General features: G+C 46.4%; 1 protein-coding gene across 2 annotated transcripts in view; it reads left to right on the top strand.

The window, feature by feature from the left end:
• The window catches only part of Cemip (cell migration inducing hyaluronidase 1), a 153,763-nt gene extending 141,283 nt beyond the window's left edge, over positions 1-12,480 (top strand). The window contains exons 25-29 of one of the 2 annotated variants that reach the window (XM_032893289.1): positions 1,668-1,872; positions 2,037-2,123; positions 3,677-3,834; positions 7,921-8,021; positions 9,646-12,480. In XM_032893289.1, coding sequence (XP_032749180.1) covers positions 1,668-1,872; positions 2,037-2,123; positions 3,677-3,834; positions 7,921-8,021; positions 9,646-9,773 — 679 coding nt within the window. In that variant the 3' untranslated portion in view covers positions 9,774-12,480. The remainder of the gene's footprint in view (positions 1-1,667; positions 1,873-2,036; positions 2,124-3,676; positions 3,835-7,920; positions 8,022-9,645) is intronic. The other variant, XM_032893290.1, reaches the window with a different exon arrangement.
• Positions 12,481-27,850: the final 15,370 nt, after the last annotated feature.

The following is a 27,850-nucleotide window of genomic DNA, read 5'->3' on the forward strand; positions in this document are numbered from 1 at the left end:
ATGGGATGGATGGTCTCTCAGACTCCCCTTGCTCTGACCTGGCATCAAGGAAATCTTAACACTGTTAAGACCAGTATAGGAGCTAAGGGGTCATGCCAATTTCTGCCTCTGGGTCCTTAGTCCCAGTGTGATGTACCCATGGGCAACACTCAAAGGAGATGTCACCTCTGAACCTTTCCCACCATGCAGAGCATATGGATGGCACTGGCTCTGTTCTTATCCTTGAGCTGGGGACTCCTATATCTAACAGTTTCCATTTTAGTCAGCAATCACTTAATGCCAAGAAAAGGGGTATTTTGTGTTTGTGTGCTTGGTTTTTGTGTTTTTGAAATAGGATCTTACTATATAGCACTGGCTGACCTAAAACTTACTATCTAGACCAGGCTGTCTCAAAACACTCAGAGAACCATCAGCCTTTGCCTTCCTCCTGGTGCTGAGATTAAAGGTGTGCGCTATCACACCCAGCAGAACAAAGGCTCTTGCTTTGGAGTGCCTTGAAGCAGCTCATGTCTACCTCACGTGAGGTTTATTCCCTCACATCCTCACACACACATGAGTTCATGTGTACACTAAACTTCTGGTATCAGGCTCCTCTCTTGAGCTGCCTTCTCTTAATTCCTTGGGACAGCCATGATACAAAAGAGTTATAGTAGCCATTTCTCACTTGGCTTTACAACTCAAGTGCCAACTAGTAAATAAGACCTGTCACTTCCTTCATTCCAGCTCACAAGAGAGTGCATCCTCTTGCCCTCCTATAACCAATAAATAACCTATTTAAAATCCAGCGTGAGCCCCAACAGTGGTCAGAAGTGGGTACAGTAGGCTCTGGCACCCTGGCCCAAAGCCAAGTGGGTTCATTGAAAGTTGGCTCCCCTAAAGAAGAGTGTGGAGACAATCAGGATCTTATCTTTAGGTTTTACAGACAGGACTCAGCTTGAGAGCATTTCTCTGAGATGAAAGAACAACAATAGTAGATGCCAAGTTAGAACTGTGGCAGCTACATAATCTGTCTCCCTGGAACACAGGCCAGGTTCCTTCCCAGCAGTTATAATTGGAATAAGTTATGGCTTGAACAAAAGTAGAGTTAGGATCCATGGTGGGATGGGGAAACTCCCAGCTCTGTTTCTCCCGGTGGTGGAGTCGGTTCTCTGAGATAGTTTCCCCATCTGGGAATCAGTGTCATAATAGTACACTGTGGGCAGGTTGACAATTAAATGAGATGATATGTCAACCTCCTATTGTATGACATGTAATTGGTACTCAGGAAATATTTGCCAGAATTTTTAGCTCCTTCTTCAATATCTATCCATCTATCTATCTAGATACACACACACGTATGTATGTATGTATGTATGTATGTATGTATGTATGTATGTATGTATGTATGTATTCTTCCAGCTGCATATGATTCTCTGACAGACACACTTCCATGATTTAAGGCCCTTGGGATGTAACCTCAGTGACCAGGCTATTTGCTATTTGTTTGCCCATTTGTTGGCTTGAGACAAGGTCTCGCTAGGTAGTCCTGCCTGGCCTTGAACTTAATATGTAAAGCAATCTGACCTTGAACTGGTCCGGGTGACAGGTAGGAGCCATCATGTCTGATTTGAGTGCGGAGGAGGTTATAATTGCCCCCATAAGAATACCCAGATTCCTTCTGTGCACAGGTTGCTCTTCTTGAAGCTAAAAGCCCAGAATGAAAGGGAGAAATTTGCTTTCTGCTCCATGAAGGGCTGTGAAAGAATCAAGATCAAAGCTCTGCTCCCAAGGAACGCAGGCATCAGCGACTGCACAGCTACTGCTTACCCCAGGTTCACTGAGAGGGCCGTAGTGGACGTGCCAATGCCCAGGAAGCTGTTCGGGGCTCAGCTGGTAAGTAGCCATGGTAACTGGGCCTTTTACCTCTAAGAGGCTCAGAGCCAGCTGAGCTCTTCTCTGGATACCTACTCACCTCCATGACTCCGTTCTGGGTCAAGGCACAGAGCACATGAGGAGAAAAAGCACTCAGACCTCACAGTTCTGTGTTTGTTTTTCAGAAGACAAAAGACCACTTCCTGGAAGTGAAGATGGAAAGTTCCAGGCAGCATTTCTTCCACCTTCGGAATGACTTCGCTTATATTGAAGTAAGCAAAGATTTTGTAGGCGCAAGGCTGCTCACTGGTGTGAAGCAGATGTATTAGCTGCAGTGACCTCACTGTGATCACGGTACATGATGAATGATGACTGATTGGAGGAAAGATTTATTTTCCTCCTGGTTTCAGGGGGCTTTGGTCCATTGCAGTAAGGAAGTATGACAGAAAAGGCCAGTTCACAGAGGCCTGATGTCATAGTTGCTTTTCTAGTGCTGTGACATTTATCACACAGTGTGAGTGTTATCACACTGATTCCCAGATGGGGAAATTATCTCAGAGAACTGACTACACTACTGGGAGTAACTGGGAGTAATAAGTTCAAGCCACAACTTATTCTAATTATAAAAACACCATAACCAAAGAAACTTATAAATGGAAGTGTTCAATGTGGAGCTTACAATTTCAGATGGCTTGAGTTCATGATGGCAGAGAAAAGGTATGGTGGTAGGAGCAGCTGGGAGCTTTCGTCTTGATCTACAAGTAGGAGGCAGAGAGAGACAATGAGAATGGCAGACTCTTTTGAAACCTCAAAGCCTTTCCCTAGTGACACACCTCCTCTAACTAGGCCACACCCCCTAATCCTTCCCAATCCATTCCACCAACTGGGAACCCAATCCTTCGAATATATGAACCTATGGGGCCATTCTCACTCAAACCACCACACTGCACCTGCACACATGGCAGAGGCTATTGATCTCATGGAGGACCAGAAAGAAATGAAAAAGGCAGGAAGTAGGGGCCAGGAATAACTATCAGTCAAACACTGACTGATAGTAACCAACTTCCTCCAGCTAGAGTTTACTTCCTAAAGGTTCCCCACACTCCTGAAACATCAATACCAGGTAGGGAGAAAGCATTCAAAACATGAACCTGTGGGGGCATGTCAGATTAAACTGTAACAGGTGGTATTGTGCTAAATTGCCCCGAGCTGGGTGGGTTAAAACAAAAATTATTCTCTTTTCAGTTTTGGAAGTCAGAAAGCTTCTTCTAATTTCAGGTGGCCCTAACGGACCTTTGGATTAGAGTTACATCACTGACATCTCTGTCCCATCTTCACGAGGCCCTCCCTCCTTTGTTCCTATCTCCTATCTCTTACCTTTCTGCCTAAGGGACCCCATCATTGGATTTAGTGCCTACCTAAACATTCTTGATGATCCTACCCTGAGACCGTTAATATATGTGTCATTAAACATCTTCAAAAACACTATTTCTAGATAAATAAAATCTGAAGGTTCCTAGGGTTGGGGATTTATCTTTGGGTTCCTATTCAAACCTGGTTGGGTCCCCAGCTCCGGAAAAAAAAAAAAAAAAGAAAAGAAAGAAAAAAAAAATCTGAAGGTTCCTAGTGGGCGTATCTTTGGGAGGTCACTATTCAAACCTACAGAGAGCACAGTTGTAAGGGGTGTAAAGGGTTCTTATAAGTTGATCAGCTGTGTAACCAAACTCTGTCTTTAGTATATGTAGGAAGGATACATACAGGAAGGAGAACTCTGGGCCTGACATGCCCCAGGATCTCTCACTCCCCTGTTGCTTTGGCCCTGCAGGTGGATGGGAGGAGGTACCCTTGCTCAGAAGATGGCATCCAGATAGTGGTGATTGATGGGAGTCGAGGTCATGTGGTGAGCCACGGTAGCTTCAGAAATGCCGTTCTGCAAGGCATACCGTGGCAACTCTTCAACTACGTGGCAGCTATCCCTGACAAGTAAGTGTATGTCTCAGTTTCTGAACTGTCCAGCGCCACAACAGATTCCTGGCTAGGGCCCAGTCGCTCATGCTCAACCGCTCATGATTCTTGCCAGTCGGGATGATCTGCGCCTACAGATTGTGTCTACTGGGTGGAGAGAGCTTTGTGCCTGTTGCTGCTCAGACTGGAGGCAGGTCTGCTGTGGATGTAGGTCAGCCTGAGGCAGAGGGGAATGCTGCCTCACTCCTTGGAAGGCTGCCTGACCCTCTGCCCCCGTCACAGCACTCTCCTCCAGTGATCTCATCTCCACCCACACCTCCAATAGGATCCAAATGCTGGTGGCTTCTGAAGCTCTCCAGTCTGGATCTCTTTTCTAAACCCCAAACACCCATATCCAATGGCTACTAAAAGGTTGCCACCTAGATGTCTTGAAGGGAACTAAATTCTCATCCCTTTTCTCTTTTGATCATCCAGATCAGCCCTCCTTCTGTTTCCTTTAAATCATCATCCATCAAGATGTTTGGATCAGAATCTGAACTTAATGCCCAGTATTCTTTCATTCACTTCCATATTCGAACCCAATCTAAAACAGTCCATTGCCTTCCCTCTTCATTCCTCCCTCATGTCTTCTCTGGCCCTGTTCTTTCTTCACTGTTGGTCGACCAACACTATAGGTTCCGGACAGACTTTTTCTTCCCATCTCCGATATTGGAAGTTAGTTTGAGTGTCTTAGATGCTAGGCTCCTCTGTACCCTGTCCTCACTTCCTACCGCCTGTTTCTTCCTCACTAATGTCTTTTCCCATCAACCCACCATTCTCCACTGGAGCACTGCTTGGAACAGAAACGGAAGCCTCAAATGATGCCTTATCAAGGAATCAGACTTCCTGATGTTGACTCCACAATAGACTTACTTATTCATGTCCAATCTCTGAACTACAATGTGGGTGTGGAAATCTCTCTGGAGTTGCAGACTACTGGAAAGCCTCTGTAATTCATGTGGCACCTGTCACCCCTAGGTGCTTAGTAAATTGTTAATGAGTAGAGACAAGGACTCTTCAGGATGGACTCTTGTGGCTGAGGGGCAAGACTGACTCCGTGTATGATTCTGGAGAATAGCTTTTCCTCGGTCACATGTTGTATCTGTTCTTCCCACACTCAGTGCTCTTTTCACATATATTCACACATATGCATGTAGAAGCAAATGTACAGGGGTGTGCACACATGTCTGCAGAAGCTAGAAGACAAACACCCCTGGGTGTCTTTTTTTTTTTTTTTTTTTTTTTTTTTGAGAAAAGGTCTCTCACTGGCCTAGAAGTCATCATTGCTTAACAGCAAGTCCTGGGAATCAGATGCTTGTCTCCTCTTCCCTGTCACTGAGATTACAAACACAGGTGCATCCACCACACCTGGCTTTATTTTTTGTTCTGGATTCTGGGTATCAAATTTGACTCCTTGTGTTTGTAAGACAAGCAAACCTTAAGGACTAAGTGAGCCCCCTAGCCCCACACTCGAGCTCTCAAGTGTAAATTCATACAGAAGAATCTGACTTTCCAAGTTGGGAAAGTTCATTTATCATCTAGAGATCAGTAGGTTTCAGGCCTTTTTGGCCACAGGCCTTTTCTTGAAATGAACCAGATTATAGAAGCTGGGAATGAGAAACAGCTCCCGGAGTTCTGTTTGGAGCTGTGTGGGGTTCCTTGCAGCCCTTGCACATCTTTAGGAGAAGTGAGGATGGTTTCAGTCAGACTTAGGATAACAATTGATACACAGTCAGGAATGGGTACCACCTACCTCTCCCTGGCTTCCTGAGAAGCAGCAGTTGAGAGGGGAGGGAGAGGTGCTTCTGTTCTGTGGCTCAAACCTAGCCTGGGCCTTATCCTCCCTCCCCCATCCATGCACAGGACCACCAGTGGCCATAGGGTGCCAGCTGCTCATACCTCAGACACTGAGGAGAGCTTGTAGAAGCCCCCTCTGACCTTCCACCTATGGGAAGGTCATGATTATGTCATGAGACACAGGGGCTAAGTGATCCTGTACCAGGGGCTAAGAGGATAATGTACCAGGCAGAGAGACCCTAATGTGAATTGTACCAGGAGGTATATGATAAGTAACCCTGTCCCTGATGCCACCTTGAGTATATGACCTTGCTTTGAGTTCACTAGTTCAGTCATAGGCCTTCAGTGTTTATTCTCATCCAAACAAAGGGAAAATTTCCTCGTGGGAGCAGAGCTTGGATCTACCCCAAGGATGTATTAGCAATGAATCCTTTCTCATTAGTGGGCCTCACTTTTCCAATCCCTTGGGCCTCCTCCTTTTAGCCTTCTTAAAGAGCCCAAGACAGCCTTCCCACCAGCCTCCCATTAGTTCTTATTGTACACTAGCCCTTTGCCTGTTGACAGCTTTCCTTTGCTCCCAGTGGGACAAAATCAGGAGTAATAGCAAGTTCCAGAATCTTATACAGTTTTTCCATGTCTGGACTGTGGTCTGTGGTTACAGAATTCCACTGAGATGGAAGTTGGAAGCCCTGTGGATCTTCTGCCCTGTTTCTGTTCTGGGGTGGTGCTCACTCCCCATGTCTGGCCCAGCATGAGTCTGCTACCACAGAGGCTGTTTTCTTAGCACTGGGGGGCTAAATGCAGCCCAAGGCAGGAAGAACAGACTTCCCAACTCAACTTTTGCAAATTGGGTTCTTCTGACCCCCTTCCCTCCCGAGCAACCATGTTGGGAAGCCCCCACAGATCATGTGTAGCTGCTCAATCTCCCATTGGCAAAACCAGGCAGGCAGATCTTGCATGACCAGAGAGAGTGGTGACACATAACAGAGCCATTCTGGAAATGCAACAACTACACAGTGTCCTTCCCAGAATACTCTTAAAACCTGGGCCTCGCTCTTTCTGCAGCTCGGAGGAGGTTGGGCTGCACAAAGCTCAGTGCCTTCCACAGAAACCACTAAAATACACATATGGGCTCTGTACTTGGTGCACATGGAGAACTAGAGCTCAGATCCCAGAACCAATGTAAAAAGCCAGCTATGGGCCACACCTGTGCCTGTAACCTGTAGGAGACAGAGACGGGAGACTGCTCAGTACTTCCAGCCTAACAGAAGTTTCAGTGAGAGACCCTGGGTTAAGAGAATAAGGTGGGGGTTGGTAGAGCAGGATGCCTGATGTCATCCTCTGGCCTCTACATGCAAAAAACATCCAGAGATTCACAACAAAAGGAAGACAGGAAAAGAAAAAGAGAGAGAATATGGATTCCACTGGGAACCTAATGTGGGGCAGGCTCCCTGTTCTTACGAGGTCAGATGTGGTCTTGTAGGAATGAAGCTTGTAGGTCAGAAGGCCTGCTGTGAGAAGGCTGTATGGGCCTTGTGAGCTCCCAAGCCACTGCAGCAGGTCTCCAAGGCGGCATGCTGTGGAGCACTCACGATGGCTTTGTCTTTGGATGGTGCTTCCTCCTCTCTCTTCCAGTCCCCTGGTCTCATTCCTTCTTTGCTCCCTTGTAGCTGCCTTGTCTTTCTCTGTCATCACATTCTCGTTGACTTTTATTCCCAACAGTGTTGAAATGATTTGAATTAAGAAATACATATTAGCTGGCCCGTGATAATGTACGCCTGTAATCCCAGCAATCGGGAGGCAGAAGCAGGTGGATCGCTATGAGTTTTGAGGCCATCTTGGTCTACATAGTAAATTCCAGGTCAGTCAGGGCTCATAGTGAGACCCTGTCTCAAAAGAAAATTTAAAAAAAAAAGGAAAGAAAAATCAAAAAGGAAAGGAAAAATAGGGAGGAAGGAAAGAGAGAGAGAGAGAGAGGTCACACTGTGCTGGGATAGCACACAGGTGCTGGTGTAGCGCCTTGAGATAGCGCTCCTCACACATACTATCCTGCTTGCTGGAACCCTGTCTAAACTTGAGAAGGTCAGAGACACCAGATGTGGGCAGATGCTGGGGGATATTTGCCATTGAAAGGAAAGAGTGTGTTGGTTAAGATGGAAGGCGGGATCTCCTCTCTCAGGTCCCTTGCCAGGTCCAGCCTTCCTCCTGCCCACCCCTCAATGGAGTTTGCTCTCATTCCTGTCGTCTGACCAGTCTCTTCCTCCTCAGTTCCATAGTGCTCATGGCATCAAAGGGCAGATACATCACCAGAGGCCCATGGACCAGGGTGCTGGAAAAGCTTGGAGCAGACAAAGGTCTCAAGTTGAAAGGTAAGTCTGACGGGGTCTAAGTGAGTCAGAACCAGGGCAGGTGGTGCGGAGAAGCCATTATCCTTGCCGCATTTGGGACATTGTTCCCCACTAGGCTTGGGTGCAGACCCCGAACCCTCAACATGGTTCGTGGCCTTCTGGCCTTGTGCCACATGCTTATCATCCCTCACTAAAGCTCATTCATTTTTCCTTACGATCAGACACTGGTAGAAAGCTGCTAGAACTATTTGCCCCTCGTCTCCACAAGTGGCCCTCTATTCAATGAAAGCATCATCAGAAACTGCCTTTGTCTGACTATTCAGCCTGGCAAGGGTCTGCATCCTCCTCACAAGTCCAGATGATGCCTGCTTTTGTAGCATCTTTTGCAGTTTGAAAAAAAAATGTCTTCTAAGATAGGAAAAAAGGAGAGAATGATATCCCAGAGACATTCCATGCTTGTTTACAGTCAAACGAGTCTTCTGTGATGAAACCCAGCCCAGGCTTCCTGGATATGCTGGATAAATCTAGCCAGATCCACGTGATGCTCATTAGTCATGGATTGGTCAGAGCAAGGCCCCAGGGAGATATAAATGAGAGAGAGCAGACGTGTCAATGATGGTGACCATGACAGCTACCGTTTGACACCAGACTTGCACCTTGTTGAACTTCCAATAATTGTCTCGCGCATTCACAAATAACATGGGCAGCAACGATAGCTCCCTCCGCAGAGGAGGGAGACATCTACAGTTACATAATGAGGTGCTTGCTTCAGCTAGGATATGGACCCTTGCCCTCCTGAACCAGGTCCTGACTATCTGTCCTGATCATGCGAACATCAAAACCAGCAGCCTATCATGAAAATATTTATCCCAGGCAGCCAGAGAAAAGTCTGGAAGGATACAAGCCTGTGTGGTAGCCAGTAGAGAAAGAGTCAAGGTCCTTTCCTGAAAACCTCAGAGCTCTTTGGGGGCTTCTATGTGTTAAATTAGGGTGCTGTTGCCAAAGCCTCAGATATATGATGAAGAATATCAAGTGGTACTTGTCCAGAGTTGATAGATGTACACTGTCCCCCAAGCCTGGGCCACTCCTGAGCATAGACATGGACCTCCATGTCACTGAAGTGCAGGGCAGAGACAGAGCACGCAGCATGGAAGCCTAAGGTCTGGACTGCTACTCAGTCCACACTGTGTGTCATTTGTCCTGGGACAATTCTTCCCTCCTAGAGCTACAAAGTAACAGAGTCGAGGCTAAGATCTTGAAGACAAATGCCAGCATTCTGCAGGTGGGGTCATAGGATACAGCAACTTTCTGTTGATAGTAAGTCAGCTAGAAATCAAGCAGGAGTCCTACCAGCACTCTTCCCTCCTCAGCCCCTCTGTCCACTGCTGTGCATGGCTCTCCTGTAACATACCCTACTGAGGTGGCCATGATGCTCAAGAGTGATGCCTACAAACTCCATACAAAAAGATACCTAATCCCAGCAACAGCTGGACTGAGAGCTTTCTCTAGAGGGCCAGAGCTCAATGTCTCCAGGAAGGGATTGCCATATGGGGACAGAGGATGCTGAAGGAGAGTGCTAAGGCATAACATGCAGCAATTCTCTAAAGTTTCATTATTTTCACCCACTTGATTCCTCACATTACAGAAAAGATGACATTCGTCGGCTTCAAAGGCAACTTTCGACCCATCTGGGTGACTCTGGAGACTGAGGACCACAAGGCCAAAATCTTCCAAGTGGTGCCCATTCCTGTGGTGAGAAAGAAGAAGTTGTAAGAAGATTTGCCACTTGGTACCACCCCAGGCTGGACCCATACAGCAACTGGGGACAGGATGGCTGGGTCCCCTCATTCTCAGCTCTGCTGGGCTAAGGGACAAATATCAGAGACCTTGGTGCTGCCACCTGCCCCTACTCAAGTCTACCTGCAGCCTCTGGGCAGTGTTGGCCGATGCTACAACCTCCTCTTGGGTGCTTCTCTCCTACCTGTACCTCAGCAGTAGGCATGGGGACCATACAAAGAGACCTGGGTTGTGCTGGCAGCAAAGGGCCATTTGGACAGGAGTCTGAACCCACCTAGGGGATGGTCTGGATAATGGGACCACTCACAGTTTTCCACAGTCACTTTCAGATTCATTAAGTGGCAGACGGAGAGAGTACCTCTTTATTCCTGTAAGCGAGGGTCTGGCTTCCTGGGTTTAGGAGCTGGAGTGCAGACAGAGCTGTCCAGTGTGGCAGACAACACTGGGGAGGAGACGGAACCCTGTCTACAGGGGATGCTTGTTCAAGAGACTTCAGCTGGCACATTGGAACAGGGACTAGGTGGCTGCTGTTCGTCCCTCCTGAGATTGTAGAATCTCTATTGTGTTTTGCTCTGTGCCTGGAGCCCATCAGTAGAAATAATCATTGTAGCTGACATCTCCACTGAGTACCCTGGATATAACAAATGGAGAGGTGAAAACTCACCCCTGGGAGTCAGCTGGTGACAGGCAGCCAGGTCTCAGCACACTCTGATACCAGGTTGAGAGCCCAGAAAGATGTGACACAGTTGAGCAGAGGTAGAGTGGAGGAGGGGAACTTCACCACACCCAGGAACATGGGGAAGGCTTCTTCTGAGAGGTGGTGGTTCTGGCAGGAGTGAAGGACAGAGATGATGGAGAGAGATGAAGTGGCCTCTGGCATGGCTCAGAGGTGAAGGCTTTCCTGCCACCACCTGCAGCATCTGAGTCATGTCAGGTCACCTCTTACCCTATGCAGCTGACCCACTTGTGATAGAGAAGTAGAGTCTGCAAAAGAGAAATGGACTGCGTTGCAATGCACAGAGCCTTATTCGGATTGGTCTCCAACCAGCTCCCTCTGACTCAGAGAGGTGGGAATGGAGTTCACACACAGGCCTGAGGCTCTACAATGGGTCTCCAGTGCACTTCAGTCAGGAAATCTGAGCATGCTCACATCATAGTGAACCTGGAGTGTCAGAGATGGGGAGGACCTTGGGGGCCCTCAAGGGCCATCTAGTCCATCACTTTGTACCTACATCTGAGGAAAATGGTACAAACCAAACAGTCAGGTCTGCAAGCCCCAAGCTCTGTACCCACTGCCACACCATACTGCCTCTGTGGCTAGCCTGGGATGTCCAGTATTCCCAAGATAGCGTTTGGAAGGGAGTATAGTCCCTAGAAGGGGAGAAAAGGTCCAGAATATAATGGCCTTTTTAAAAGGGCTTTTCCTTCTTGCCCCTCAGTACACACTGCCCACTCTCCTCTTGGCAGCAGCCCTGCCACTTTCTTTACACTGCCGGCCACATGTGGACATGGGCTACTCATGACTGTGGAATTCTCTTGGTGCCACCTTATTCCTCAGTGGTGCTGGTATGCACAATGGATAGCATCAGGATATGCCAATGTGTTTTTGTTGGGCCAGTTGGCTCCTTGTGGGGATCTGAGAGTGGTTGACTCCAGTCCAGGGACTTTCAGTTTCTGTTCACTCTGTCTGAGCAAACAGCTTCAAGGCCCAGATGAGTGGAAACTATCCATGCTCAGTAATCTTCTGAGGCATCAGGGTTTCTCTGTGTTTCATGAATGGGATTGGTTCCCTTTCCTCCACAACCACAAACTCATTCTTTCAAAGAAGACTTGCTTTGGTCCCCTCTGTCCAGTGTTGTCAAGGAGCCTTAGTCCCAGATTCCACTCTCCAGGTTGAGCCAACTCCCAGAGGGTCTTTCCCTCTGAATGGGTCTTCCAGCTGCTGGGAAGTGGCTGTGGAGCCATGCCTCTTAAGACATAGTGGCTTCAGTTGCCAATGTCAGAGGGAAGACCTCTTCTGGGGAGATGAGTGGGGAGGGGAGGGGATAAAAGTGACCTCATGTTTTTTCTTGTCTAAGTTTCATTGAATTTTTAATGCGAGGGTCTCACACTGTGAACCACTTAAGACGCGATCACTTTCAGGTGGCCATGAATGTTGAATGTCTTTGGCTCAGTTCATTTCAGCAAATACCTATTGGAAAGTTCTCCGGGTTGTACATATGTTGAACAGTACAGTGTTCTGTACAGAAAGCATTCTTTCCTAAACCATCCAACAAGAGTCGATGTACAGGCATTTTCTTGGTAGCACAAGTGTCTTTCTTGCTTAGAAAGTTGCTCTTGTCCTTTCTGTTCACCAGCATTGCCATTGAGTCAGGGGCCTTTGATTGAAAGGCCCATCTGTCCCGTTGGCTAAATAGCTGGCCCTTCCTCGTGAATTGGATGCACAGCATGTTTTGTATGTAAATGTTCCTTATAGGTGTCACCATGAACAAAGATATATTTTCTATTTATTTATTATATATTCACTTCAAGAAGTCACTGTCAGAGAAGTGAAGAGTCATCTTAAGTATTATATTAGAGGATGTCCTTTGGACTACCGGGAGGAGGTGTGCCCAGAGCCAAGGATGTCAGCTCTGGTTTGGAAAAATCCTGCTGTACCATATTAAACATACGAAAGATGTCATTGTCTTGTCTGCTTGTTTAATTCACTGGTACAGTGGGCCTCATTGTTAGACCAGTCATCTAGAGAAAATAAGATAAAAATCACCTGAGTTTGCCCCACTTGCTTCCTAGTCTTGTTCCCAAGAGCTACTTACATTTCAGAATCCCCCATCCCACAGGAACACTGAGAGGAGCAGATAGAAGGGTCCACTGGCAGAGAAGATGCCCTTCATGTGACCAAGTAAGACTGAGGAATCTAGGGAAGGTATCAGGGTCAGGGCTAGACGACCAAATTTTGACCAGAGGACAAACTCTGGGACTGAGAGAGGCATGGGTATAGTGAGAGAGAAACAAGTCCAACCTGAGCTTCAGACAAGGATAGGGATATAGGTGGGATGGGGTAGAGAGAGGAATAAAGGAGGCACAACTGTCAGAGCAGAGGGGAGATGGTCTAGACCACTTGTGGATACTGACATTTAATTAATTTCAGAACAACTTAAAATACAATTCCATATCTGTACTGGCCACACTGGAGATGCTCCCCTTTCGTGGGAGTCTAGTGACCACCATTGTGGACTGCATGAATATAAAACATGACCACCACCATGGGAAGGTCTTTTCTTGACACTGTCCAGAAAGCTGCTGATTCTTACACATGGGTATTTTAAAAATCTATGCCCCTAGTGTAGGCAATAAAGTGTGAGTGTGGGTGTATACAATTCATAGAATTAGCACCAGGTTAGTGGTATTAAGCTGTCAGTAAATAGTTAATTAGATGATCTACCCCTGGATATACTGTATAAACAAAACAGTGGAGAATATAGGACCCAAGGCTTATGAACATGTCATCATTAAGTACAAGGGGTCATGTCTGTAATCCCAGCATTGAGGAGGATGAAGCAGGAAGCTTGTGTGTTGGAGAGCAGTCTGTACTACCGACATCTTACCTATAGTTCCCTCTATAGTACCTCCTGGGTGTTCCTGGAGACTGTCAGGAGCAACAGAACATCCCCAGGATCCACTCTGGTCTTGTGTAGCTTCTTTTACTTTGAATCCTTCCAGGAGCTGCCTGGTCCTGTTTTAGGCCCATGAGATGGTCCAGTGGATAAAGGTGCTTACCTGATGACCTCAGTTTGATCCACAATTCCCGTGGGGAAAGAGAACCAACTTCTGAAAGTTGTGTTCTGACCTCTACACATATACTGTCATGCAGATAATGCACATGCTACAGACACAAAGACACATACCTAGACATACACACACAGACATACAGACCCACAAACACATACGCACCCACACACACACACACACAAAGACACACAAGAGACACACACAAACAGATACACATACACACTATAATAAATAAATTTTATTTCTTAAAAATAGATCAGTCCCAGAAAAAGAAAGGAGATGGGAGAGAAAGGCAAACCGGGAAGGAGGGGGAACAGAGGAGAAACCTTAGCATCAGGAAGCAATCACATTTGTACTATGCCAGACGCCATGCACAAAAGGCAACACGAAAGAGTAAAATATGGCAGGGCCTGCCCAGGGAGGGGCGTAGCAAGATTCTTCAAACAGGGAGGAATTTTTGTCATCTAGAATCATCATGAAGGTCAATGGGCCGGGCAGGGATACCAGAGTTCACCTAGGAGTTATGTAGGACAAAAAAAAGGGACCTTTACAGTCCGGGCAGAGGTAATAACCAGGGTTTGAAGACTTGAGGCCATCTGAGCGTATAACATACACGAGGGAAGGTGGGAACCTGGACAGGGCCAGGGGAATGGCGGACCTGATGATGGGATTCCTAAGATTTCTTAGCCAATGCTGTCGTCTTTCTCTGCCCCTCACTTTAGCAGGGGATTGACTGAGATAGTTTCCTATATAGAACAGTAAGAGAGAAGTAAGAGTGCTCATGTCAGATTAAAGACTTTCACAGCAAATTATTAAAATTCTCGTGTGATCTGGAAATCAGTAGAGTATTGTAAATAAAGCATATTATAACACTAGCAGGTAGTTTTTACATTGTTTGGCTTATTTAGAAGATAATGTGAAACACATTTTTATTTTCTAATTGATACACATTTTTACGTATCAACTTAGACTATTATATAACTGTACAAATAAGTTCCCGGCCAGTCGGTAACAAAGATGCCTGAGAGAAGTGTAGAGAGGCCTTTGGTAGATGACTACCATGCCTACCTGGATCCAAAGATGCAATATATGACCAGGGTAGACCCTGAGAACCTTCGGTTGCTCCCGATATAGTCACCAGGTCCCCCACAAAGAGCAAATGTGGAGGCATTAGGTAAGCTCTTTGTCACTGTTTAAATGGAGCTGGGAGCAGGCTGACTGGCTGACTGGAGATGCACTTGATGCCACCGGCCTGGGGGAAGACATGAGGGCAGGAGACGCTCCAGGGACAAAGCAAGATGCACTGATGAAGGTGCAGAAGGACACTGCCTCCTGAGGCCCCCAGGATACAGTCTAGAGATAAAGAAAGATGTGGTAGGGGGAAACTTCCTGCAGGCTGTGAGGAGTCAGTGAGGGCGCATCACTGGAGGAAAACATGGTCTGTCTTTAAGTGGTCAGGAAGCTTAGAGTTAAGAGCATCTGCTTAAATGTATTAGCAAGCCAACCAAAGCGCTTAGGAGAGTCTGTCCTCATTACTAACAGGATAGTCTTGGCACAAAGGTGTCCTTAGGTGGCAAATGCCCACATCTCCATACCTACTATTTACTTACCTCCTGTCACAAGGTAAGCCCCAAGTGTAAAAAGCATGTCTTTCCTCTTTCATCTCTCATTTCTCCTGGGCTTATAGATCTTTGTGTCTCCTCTACCTGGCAAATCCATCCCCCATTCTCTCCCACTTTGCTCATGAGAATCACTCTGTGGGGGCTCCACAAAGAGCCCCAGCCCGGGCCTAGGCCAAGAATCCTGGAGTTTGCAGCTTCTGTGAGCTCTGGTTTATCCCTTCCCCCCATGTGGTGGCCTCCTGCAAACAGGGGCCATCTGCCTTTCTTATCTGGAGTTGTCAGCTTCCAGACAGCTCTGTGTAGGGGTGTTGACTAGATTTTCCTTTTGTCACGACCAATGACACCGTTATCCTACTAGCTGCCTCAAGTCCCCCACCTCATGTCCCCACACTGCAAGCTGGGAAAGTAGGAGGCTTCCTACTTTCCTCACAGCAGGAAAAGGAATGGGATGTGGGAGAGAATCATACCTCCTGAAGAAGACAGGTTTCCATGTCCACAGACTGGGTTGAGGGTGAGAAAGAGAGAGAATAGGGAATTGGGGAGAGATGCTTCCTTAGTCCCAGAAACACCAAGAGCATCTATGAGAATTGAAAATGCCTTCCAGAGAGCTCCCACAGCTCTGCCTGTAGCCACTGCTGAATACCAATGTCAGGAATGCAGGCTCTTGGGGCTGATGATTTAGCTGAATAGAAGTTTGGTCCTCAGCACCGAGAAAAAGAAATTCAAACTCTCAGCACCCTCTGCCATGGGCACAAAACATACTGCATTGTTTTATTTTATTTAAAAGATTTCTCTGAGGATATGGGTTGCTGTGGAAAGTGCTTATGTGTAAACAGGGGAACCTGAATGCAGATCCCAGCACCCTTGTGAAAGGCAGATGCTGGGACTGGACAAAATGGTTTAGCTCCAGAAGGGGATTTGAACTTGTTCTGCAGCAGCCAAAATGAGTGGTGCACAATAGCTTGTAAGTCTAGCTCCAGGACATTTGGTGCCTTCTGCTGGCCTCTGTAGGCACTAGCACTCGAATGCACATACACAGACACAGCACAGGCACAGGCACAGGCACACAAATAATCAAAAAGAAAATAGCAGTCAGAGGACTGGGGAGATGTTTCAGTGGTTGAGTGCATGCTGCTCTTCCAAAGAACCAGAGTTCAGATTCCAGTTCCCATGTTGGATGACCTACCAGTTGTTACCGGTAACTCCAGCTCAGCAGGGGATTGGGAATGCCCACATCTTCCTTTGGCTTCTGAATGTCTGCTCACATGTATCACACTGGCTAGGTTTATATCAACTTGATACAAGCTAGAGTCACCAGAGAAAATGAAACCCCAAATGAGAAAATACCTCTATAAGAATAGGTCATAGGGGGTTGGGGATTTAGCTCAGTGGTAGAGCGCTTGCCTAGCAAGCGCAAGGCCCTGGGTTCGGTCCCTAGCTCTGAAAAAGAAAAAAAAAAAGAAAGAAAAGAAAAGAAAAAGAAAAGAAAAAAAAGAATAGGTCATAGGTAACCCTGTAGAGAATTTTCTTAATTAGTGATCAATGAGGGAGAGTCCAGTCCATTGTGGGTGAGGCCACTCCAGGCTGGTAGTTCTGCATTCTATAAGAAAGCAGGCTGAGCAAGCCATGGGGAGCAAGTCAGTAAGCAGCACCCGTCCATGGCTTCTGCATCAACTCCTGCCTCCAGGTTCCTGGCTGCCTGAGTTCCTGTCCTCATTGCTTTCTATGGAAGTGTGAGTGAAATAAACCCTTTCCTCCCTAAGTTGCTTTTGATATTTCAACACAGCAGTAGTTACCCTGACTAAGATATACATACATACATACATACATACATACATACATACATACATACATATGCAACAGAATAAAATAAATCTATTTCATTATTTAATTATCTGTGAGGGTGTGTGTTATGTGCACATGAGTACTCAAAAGGCAAGAAGGTTTCAGAGTCCCCTGAAACTGGAGTTACAGGCTGTTATAAGACACTTAATATGGGGGCTGTGAACTGAATTTAGGTTCTCTGCAAGCACAGTACATGTGTTTAACCACTGAGTGCTCTCCAGTTCCACATGCTGCATTTTAAATGAGCCCCAGAACAGTTGTAGGCATGGTCAGATGTATTAAGCATGATCCTGAGAGTCTCTTAGAGCCTAGGAGGCAGGCTTGCCATGAGTGAGATAAATGGGCTCCTTAGCCATGATGACACCAAGGCTAAAGAATCAGGAGCTATCCAGTTGCTCCCCTACCGTCAACCAGCCCCTCTCTCCTGTCCCAGGACTCCAACTCACTAAATTAATAATGAAAAGGAACCAACCAGTCTAAAAAATATATTAGATACCACTCAGAAAAAGAGCAAAAGAAAATAGGTCTGGAATCTAAGACTTGAGAAGAATGGGCTGCTCCTACTGAAAAGTTGCCATGGAGGTGATCTCTAAGCCAGATGTCATAGTACTAAGAATTCTAGAATGGGGGAGAGGTGTCAGAAGAGCTGGCAGCAAGGCCTGAAATGACAGAGATATGGAAAAAGCTTTGCCTGTATCAGCCCAGCCTGAGGGCAAGGCCAGGGTAACTGGGAGCTAATGAGAGTCTTCAGAGAAGAAGGCTGGGTTTCTGTGAGACACTCCTGATGCAAACAGGCAGTGGGGAGGAGCAGGTAGGAGAAGCTGTGCAGACACTCCTGCTTCCCCGTGGGAGGAAAACTATGTTGTCCTAGACATTGATCGGTCTGTAATTACAGGGTTAAGAACGCAAACAAAAACTAATGATGATAATTAGTCCTACTCAGAATAAGACGTCTCCTTCCTAAACCACTGCGGAAGATAAAAGCAAAAACACAGTCTGCTCAGAAAGGGAACGGGAAAGTCACCATGAGAAACTACGGATGACCTCATGGCATGTGGGCAGTGGGCAGAAGGTGGCATGTGGGCAGTGGGCAGAAGGGCTGCAACCCCAGCAGCAGCCCCAACAGCACAAAAGCAAGCTGCCCTGTGAACAAAGAGCAGAGACAACCGAGAAAGGGAATTAAGTTATTTGCTTGCTACTGGATTATTACTTTGAATGTTGGTTATCATGTCAGCTTTGAGAGACCACTTTTATCTCCCTGTGATTAATCTTCTGTGACTTCAAGACACTCCATACCTCCTATACCCACTTCGGGCACCCACATGTACTCGTGCACACACACACACACACACACACACACACACACACACACACACACACGTGTACATACACACAGCACATGTAGCACACACATGCCCACAGCACATGCTGCAGTTATATTTATACATACACTTGCAGTACACAAATACACGCATATGCACAGAAACATACATATAAGTCCATGAGCTTACTGGTCTGGAGGATAGTGGGCATGCAAAGAGAAAACTGGAGGCCCATCAGACCCTTCTGCTGCCTTGGGTAGGGGAGATCTATAAAGTGCCTCCACTAGGGGAGTCCAAAGAAGGCAGAGGTGAGAGATTCCCTTGAAGCATGGGATGGCAAAGGTCAGCCCCTAGAGAACACACGTCTGCCTTTGGCCAGCAGGGTGAGTAAGGAATCCTATGAGCCCTGCACCCAGGGGGAAGTTAGTCTGGCTACACTGTGTACAAAGCTGGAGGAGTCAGTCCCAGATGACTGAAGGATCAAAGCAGGATTCTTGTCTCAGAAGGTACAGGAGGAAGGGATTCCATCAGTATTCAACTGGAAAATCGTGGCTGAGATCACAGTAAGGGGTGCCTCACAATGGTCTAAATCTGAATGACTAAATGGCAGTGAGTCGACCCAGCCCTTGCCACAACACAGGACACTTAGAAGCACTTTACAGCACCTTCTATCGAAGACTTCCTAAGCTTTTTCCTCCATTCTTCCCTGTGTGCCCAGCCCATCAACAATAGAGGATATGGGAGAAGAGAAGGAAAGCAATAGAGAAGAGGAGTGACTGCCTCACTCTCTCCTGTGGGTGGTCAGGAGGCCAGGGAAGGAGAGCAGGAGAAATGGATAGGCAGAAGGAAGCCCTGGGTTGTACCATTTCTGTTTCCACAGAGTAAATTCTTCTACCATAGGAAGCACAAGCTATAACAGCTGAATAGCCAAATTGCAAAATTCCTTCTTAGCAACTGTTTACAAGTTGGTACTAGCTGGCCAGTCATCAAGAAAGCTTGAGTTAACAGAGGTGTGCTTGACCACTACCTTAGTTAGGGTTTTACTGCTGTGAGCAGATACCATGACCAAGGCAACTCTTAAAAAGACAACATTTAATTGGGGCTGACTTACAGGTTCAAAAGTTTAGTCCATTATCATCAAGATAGGAACATGGCAGCATCCAGGCAGGCATGGTGCAGGAGAAGCTGAGAGTTCTACATCTTCATCTGAAGACTACTAGGAGAATACTGGCTTCCAGGCAGCTAGGATGAGGGTCTTAAAGCCCACGCCTACAGTGACACACATATTCTAACAAAACCACTCCTACTTCAACAGGGCCACATCTTCTAATAGTGCCTGCCACTCCCTGGGCCAAGCATATACCAACCATCACAAGCACAGCTTGAGAAAAATGGGAATATCTGCCTGTGCCTATCAGATCAACCCATGCAGCCAAGCGACCACACGAACCACAGAGGACTGCAAGAATTCATACTCTAGGAAAGAACTAAGTCTCAAAGATGGGATTCTGTTCATGTATATGTGTTAACTTGGCTTAGGTTTGCACATAGCCTAGGCTGGCCTTAAACTCAGAATGTAGCTAAGGATAACCTTGAGTTTCTCATTCTCCTGCCTCTACCTTCCAAGTGCTAGGATTACAGGTGTGCACCACCACACCAAGATCTATGTGCATCTTCTACATCGATTGGCTTTTCTTCATCTTCTAAAGTGAATTATTTAGTTGGATGATGATAACTTCTGTGATAGAGCAATAGCTAATCTTGGTTGTGGACAAATCATGGAATTAAGTAAAACCCAAGCAGCTGGGCACACTTGTGCAGGATTTTTCTTGGTTGGATTGCTTGAGGTGGAAGACGTGTTACATATTAGTTGTTCAGTCCACTAGACTAATGTATATTCTGTCAGTTTTGTTCCTTAGAGACCCTGACTAACACAGATGGGTAATGTCCTCCTAAACACAGTACCAATGGTGTGTATCATCAAGACTCGCTGACACAGAACTAAAGAGGCGACTCAGTGGTTAAGAACACTTGCTGCTCTTCCCCAGAGTCCTTGAGTTTGGGTCCCAGCATCCATGTTAGGCAGCTCAGAGCTATCTATAACTCTAGCTCCAGGATGCACATACTCTCATGATGGCAAACACCTATACATAATCTGTAAATGATTTATTTATTTAAAAAACTGGGTGATGCGACTGTCAAATTATTGAAACTAAATAATACTGAAAATAAATGCACCGAGGAAATGAGTTAAAATGTATATCCTAGGTAAGAGATGAATGCTTTGAATGCCTGCTGCTCTGATTGTCCTTTTCCTACCCCAGTATTTTATTCAGCTCCTTGGTGGCTCATGAAATATCTGAGACAGTGAACATCTTTGGACCTAAGCTGTATCACATGGGATAAATTCCCAGATAAGTAAATAGGAGGGCAAAGAAAAAGACTATTTTCTATAACATTGATTTATAATGCTAAATTCAATCTAAATGGGTTATTTCTACTTTTCAAAGACTTTTGTCCTGGAAACACTTTAAATGACTACATAAAAAATATCATCAGTCACTACAATCCACAGACCCAAAGAAGTCAAATAACAAGGAGGGCCAAGGAAGGATGCTTAAATTTTTCTCAGAAGAGGAAATAAAATAAATATTGGAGGTAGAGGGAGGGAGGAAGGGAATTGGGTAGGAGAGGGGATGAGGAGGAAAGGGGGCAATCAGGGGAGAGAGAGCAGTGGTGAGAAACAGAAATTCACAGTGGGCAGTGGGGTAAGGGCATCTCTAGAATATGCCAGAAACCTGTGATGGGGGAAGCCCCAAGGTGTCTATGGGGGTGACTAGCTGAAACTTCTAGCAGTGGGGGATTTGAATCCTGAAGTGAGCACTTCCTGTAGTCAGGCAGGACTCCCAGTGGAGGGATAAGGCCAGCAACCCACCCACAAAACATACCTTCGACCCAAAAATCTGTCTTGCCTACAAGATGTGCTGGGACAGAGAACAGAGATAAAGGAAATGACCAACCAATGACTGCTGACTCCCACCCCATGGGCAAGAACCAACCCTGACATTATTAATGACACTTTGTTAGGCTTGCAGACAGGAGCCTAGCATAACTGTCCTCTGAGAGGTTCTACCCAACAGTCAGTGAAAAGAGATACAGAGACCCACAGCCAAACATTAGGTTGGGCTCAGAAAGTCTCATGGAAGAGTTAGAAGGATTGGGAGATTCAAAGAAGACAGGGACTCCACAGGAAATCCAACTAACCTGGACCCTTGGGAGTTTCCAGAGACTGAACCATCAACCAAGGAGTGAGCACGGGTTGGACCTAGGCATATATGCAACAGATCTGCAGCTTGGTTTCCTGCGCGTTCCCCAACAACTGGAGCAGAGGATGTTCCAGAATCTGTTGCCTGACTTGATCCAGTTCCCCTAGTGGGGCTGTCTTATTTGGCCTCAGTGGGAGAGGATTCACCTCGTCCTGTAGTGATTTTATGTGAGGGAGGGAGGCTGTGTGGAGGTGGGAGTGATCCAAAGGTGGGGTGGGCTTCCCTTCTCAGATGAGAAGGAGGGGGGGAACGTGGGGAGGATATTTGTGAGGGGGGGACTAGGAGGAGAGGTGGGGCTGATGTTAGGCTATAAGGTGAACAAATACATTTAAAAAATTTTTAAAGATAAATAACAAATTTAATAGAACTGGGGAAAAAATCCTGTGAATTGCCATGGGTGATAGGTGTTCTGATGTCAGCTTTAATTGTCACCGATATTTCAGTGATCACTTGACTCTTCAGTTGGGAAAGGTGCTGATCTCTGATCACTATTCAAACTATTTCATGATGTGCATGACCGCGTAAAACACGGCACCATATGTTCTTTTCTTAAGTCCTTTGTATCACTGAAGCATGTTCTTTGGAGCCAAAATCTGCATGCTTTTTGATACAGTTCTTACACAGCCCCGAAATGTTCTGCAGAAAAGTTGCTCCAAGTGATTCTTCTAACACCACTGCCCAGGAGTGTCTAGTTCTTCTTTTTGTTCCAAGTGTTTATTTTCTAGTTCTTTTTACAGCCCTCTTGTTTAATAATCTAATAGATGCATCTTGCTGTTCTTTCCCATCATATCTTGTAATTACAGAAGACACAGACACATGGAATTTTAACACATTTGCCCTTGTGTGAACTGGCCACTTCTTCTAATAATTTTAGTGGTTTATTTGCTTGTTTGTTTCTTTTTTAAATCTTACTGCCTTGTAGGAAATATTTATATATTAAAAATATCAAGAGTGTCTAATAGTCCTAGCCACATGGGAAGTCAAGAGAGGAGGTTAAAACAGGAGCTCCCAAGCTTAAAATCAACTGGGGCAATATAGGGAGACCCTGTCTCAAGAAACAGGAAGGGGGAGAGGGAAATGCTGTATAGAGGTGGAACTTTAGGGAAGAGACTAGACTAAGCCATTAGGATGCAACCTCCATAGTTTGCGGCTGGTTTTTAAGGCTTTTTTGAGCAAAGAGACCAAGTGGGCCCAGGTGCCCCATTTTTCTAAAGGGTTTGTAAATAACACACAACTCGTCGGACCAATCGTACACCTGTAAGGTGCAGAAGTCACAGAACATCCCAGACTGAAAGAGTTCTGCTGGCCCAGTATTCCTCACGTTAGGGATGTTTGCTATGTGAACGCATACACACACCCAAGCTCACATGCACATTTACACACACATACCAGTGACACAAGGTGTTAATTACTAATCTGTTGTGGCGATAAAATGTTCTTACCAAAGCAACTTAGGGAAGAAAGCAGGAGCAGGAAGAAGACATCACATTTCATTGGGGTGGGTGTGGGGAGTCAGGAAATAGGGTAAGACTCTCTCTTGCAGCTTGGTGCTCATACCTCCTTTTTTTTTTTTTAAATGATTTATTTATTTATTATATATAAGTACACTGTAGCTGTCTTCAGACACACCAGAAGAGGACATCGGATCTCATTACAGAGAGTTGTGAGCCACCATGTGGTTGCTGGGATTGAACTCAGGACCTCTGGAAGAGCAGTCGGTGCTCTTAACCTCTGAGCCATCTCTCCAGCCCCCTCATACCTGCTTTTATTCTGGTATTGGTGGTGGCTGTTCTGGGAAAACCCCTCCCCACACATCCTTGGCACAGTCTCTCATGAGTTGGCATCTCAGCTCTGTCTCCCTGCCCCAATCTTAGCTGGGTGGCAGTTGGTAGGAAATTTCCCCTGCCCTCCCTGGAATAACCCCTCTCCCGAGGGCTGACGCTCAGCCCTGTTCCCAGCAGCCTCTGTGCACTCTAGTGGACTGACTTGACTCAGGCCTCTTCGTACACCTGTTGTCTCTGCCCCAGAGCTTTGCACCTCCTCCCCCTTCACTGTGCATCCCAAAAAAAACGCTGAAGAAGTAGGCTCAACGTGGCAAACTGCTGTCGAGGTGGTTCAGTGGTTACGAGCACTGACTGCTTTTCCAGAGAAGCCAAGTTCTGTTCCTAGTGCCCTCATGGTGGCTCACAAGTTTGTCACTCCAGTTACAGATGCACCAGTGACTTCTTCTGATGCCTGTGGACACCAGGCAGGCAAAACATTCACACATACAAAATAAAAAGAAATAAGTCCTTAAAAAAGAAAAAAGAAAAAAAAACTGGCAAACTCCTCTCCGGTAGGCTATACCTTTGGAGAAACTCCAGCTGAGGCCCGAGAGGGGACACATTCTGGCCCAGAAAGCATTGTGATATGTATTGTCAAGAAGAGCTAAAGACAGAAATCTCCATCGTCACCCTGCAGGGGTTCAAACACAGGAACACAGGTCTCAGGGGATTCACAATGAAGGGCTGTTCTAGAGAACTCAGGGACCTGCATGCATTGGGATAAGGGACTCAGGGGTGCATGCATTGGGATGAGGGACCCCTTTGTGACATTTTTTCTGAGATATAAATCTCAAGCCGGGGGACCAGTCATCCCTGCTCATAGACGAGGATGCTCTAATCTGTAGAGATTTAGCAATGACATCCAATCACTAGCTTTGGGGCTTAAGTGATGAGAGCATCAAAGTGGCCTCAGTGTGTCAGGTCTGGCCAGAATCTATCTCCCCATGAGAAGACCATAGGCTGGCAGAAGCAGACTCGGACATTTCCAGCAACCTACTTGTGATGGCCCCTCAGACCCAAAGCCAGGCCCTAATAATCCCTTTGATTCAGGAATGTCACCTGGGAGACCTTGGGAGACTCCTGGAGAGAGGGAGAAAGAGAACAAAGCATTCTGGGTTTGGTGGTGAGCATCTAACGGGGATCTGGCAAGTAGGCCACGAGGTCCAGAGTGTTCAGAAACTCCTGGTTTGTGGGAATTTAGCAAGTTCTCTGGAGATGCTGCCAGTGTCTCAGATGACAGTTCCTATCTCCTGAGATTGGAACCCAGGAGAAAGGACTTTTGAGTCTCTGGTTTTATAGCACTGGAGGGAACCTTTTAAAAATCTGGTCACTGGAATGTCTTTGTGTCAGCAAGTACCCCAGTCAGCCTGTACCCTCCTGTTAGTCAAGAGGGACTCTGGGACTCTGCCCTAATCTGGTTCCTAAAGCAAGACCATCTCATGTGGGGTGAAGGCCACGGCCTCAGGCTCAACCAAGCACCACAGTGGCAAGTAGAGCTGTCTAGAACAAAGCTGTGTCATACACACTGGGAGGTGGCCGTCCTTCTTCTAGAACAACCTGTGACTAAGCAGTTTTCCATCCCAGCTGTCTTCTTTGGGCTTCAGAAGCACAGTGAGGGAGTCCTGGCCCTCTGTCCTAGTCAGGGTTTCTATTGCTGTGATGAAACACCATGACCAAAAGACCAAGTTGGGGAGGAGCGAGTTTATTTAGCATACACTTCCACAGCATTGAAGGAAGTCAGGACTGGACCGAAACAGGGCAGGAGCCTGGAGGCAGGAGCTGATGCAGAAGCCATGGAGGGATGCTGCTTACTGACTTGTTCATCATGACTTACTCAGCCTAGAACTCAGGACCACCAGCCCGTCGATGGAACCACTCACAATGGGCAGAGACCTCCCCCATCAATCATTAATTGAAAAAAAATGCCCTACAGCCCAATGGTCTGGAGGCATTTTCTCAGTAGAGGTTCCCTTCTCTCAGATAATTCTAGCTTGTGTCAAGTTCACATAAAATCAGCCAGCACACACTCCAGAGGAAGCGCTGCCGAGGGAAGGCTATGCCTGGGAAATTTAAATTGAATGTAATTCGTGTACGCCTCTGTGTATATACCTATCATAAAAAAACAGAAACAAAACAAAACATGGAAAACAATCAAAATCAGGGTTTGATTGCTGTGAAGAGACACCATGACCATAGCAACTCTTATAAGAGGAAGAATTGAATTGGGGCTGGCTTACGGGTTCAGAGTTTTAGGCTGTTATTGTCATGGTGGGAAACACGGTGTCATGCAGGCCGACATGGTGCTGAAGGAGGAGCCGAGACTTCCACATCTGGATCTCCAAGCAGCAGGAAGAGAGAGAGACAGTAGGCCTGGTTAGGGCTTCTGACACCCAAAGCCTGCCCCAGTGACATGCTTCCTCCAACAAGGCCACACTTCCTAACCTCTCAAGTAGCACCACTGTCTTAAGACTCACCATTCTAATATTTGAGCCTGTTGGGGCCATCTCTATTCAAACCACCACAAAAACTGTGATGGTAGTAAGCATTTGGGTGGGTTAGCTCACTTGACCCTTACAACACTTCTCCAAGGTGGGAAGTTGCATCGGTGCTTAGTGGACATAGGCAAGGGCCTCAGGGACTTGCCCAGTGTGGTCAGGCTGAAGGCAGAGCTTCAGAAGGTCTAAAGACTTGAGGGAGAGAAGAGAGGTGAGGATTAAAGGCCTATGCGGAGTAGGTAAAGCACATTGTATAGAGCAGACATGTCATGTCATGCAATGAAGTTTGCAAATACCAGAAGGAAGGGACCTCTCTGCTTTGTTCATATCCACCCCCATCACCCTTAAGATCCCCTGGATCAGTGGTGTTCAGCTCTTAGTCAGGGAGTGTCTGCAGAGAAGCCCATGGAACAGGACCTGGAGGCAAATTGAAGGAACTAAGGCAGGCTTCAGAGTCCAAACACATGAGTTCAAACCTCACCTCTGTCACTGCTTTGGGATTGGACTTTGAGAAATTCTGTACTTCTTTGGACTGTGGCTTCCCTCTGGGTAAGTAATCTATATATGACTATCACATAGGGCCGCTGAGGATGGTATAAATTATTTAAAGATGCATTAGGTGCTCACATGCCACGGTGCTTGTATGCAAGTGAACATCAAGTTTTAGTAGTTGGTCCTCCCCTTCCGCCTAGTGAATTCTGAGGTCAAACTCAGGTTATCATGGCTTCAGGTTTCTTTATTCACCAGTCTCCCTAACCTAAATTAATATACGTTACGTTAAAGGATGCACAGGGGTCAAATGATCACTTATATTTCAAAGAGAAATTGATGTACAGTGGTGTATTTTCCCAAAACATGAGTCTGACTGAGCAATGAGTAATAACTGAAGAATTCCCACCAAAGGACCTCAGTGAAAAAAGCCAAGAGTTGGAGGAACAGCAAGGCTCAGCAGGTCTCTGCTGCCCCCTAGTGGGCACCACTCAGATTTCAAATCGATTCCTCAACGGGAAGACTCTGGAGAGCTATAGCAAAGGACTTCTTCCCAAGAGCTCTCTTGCTTTTTAGGACCATACAGAGGAGAGTACATAAATTTTTACATTATTGGACAGGAGCCTTTTTTCTTTTTCTTCTTCTTTCTTTTCTTCTTTTTTTTTTTTTTTTTTTGAAATGAGGTCCTTGACCTCACACTTCTATGGTCTCAGCCTCTCAAAGTGCGTGGACTTCAAGTGTGCTCCACCACCTCTGATTGATAGGAGCCTCGAGAAGGAGGCGGGGCACTCACTGCCTGTTATATGACGGGGCAAGTCCCACTAGCCTACATTTTAAACTCCATTTTACCTGCAGGATTGTCGTGAGCATGCGCATAATCTCTAAAGCCTAGCCTATGCTCACAGCTGCGCACAGCTCCACAACGGAACTCCTTGGAAAGCCAACCCAGTATTACCAGTTCTTCAGGGCCTTTTCCCCTCAGACTCTGTAAGAGAAAACTACAGTCTGGTAATATGAAGATAATAAAACCGGGTTTTAATTGGGAGCTCTTGCAACAGAAGAGCGTTCTGAACACAGCATGAACTGTTGGGCTTTGTAGCTGAGGCAGGTTAGAATCAGTGGATGGATGAAGATAGCAGATACACCAGGGGTGAGGGGATTCTCCATAAAACAGTGTAAGCAGTTCGTCTTCCTCACGGCTTCGATCCCACATTGCTTGGTCCCATGCACTAAGGCAGTGCAAGCATGCGGAGGAGGAGACTGTTCATAGAAATGGAAACAGGGAGGAAGGGGTTGGGGACCAGATATAGCCCTCAAAGGCACACCTCCAAGTGAGCTT

This window comes from Rattus rattus, chromosome 2, assembly GCF_011064425.1.
Source record: "Rattus rattus isolate New Zealand chromosome 2, Rrattus_CSIRO_v1, whole genome shotgun sequence".
NCBI classification, from domain to species: Eukaryota; Metazoa; Chordata; class Mammalia; order Rodentia; family Muridae; genus Rattus; species Rattus rattus.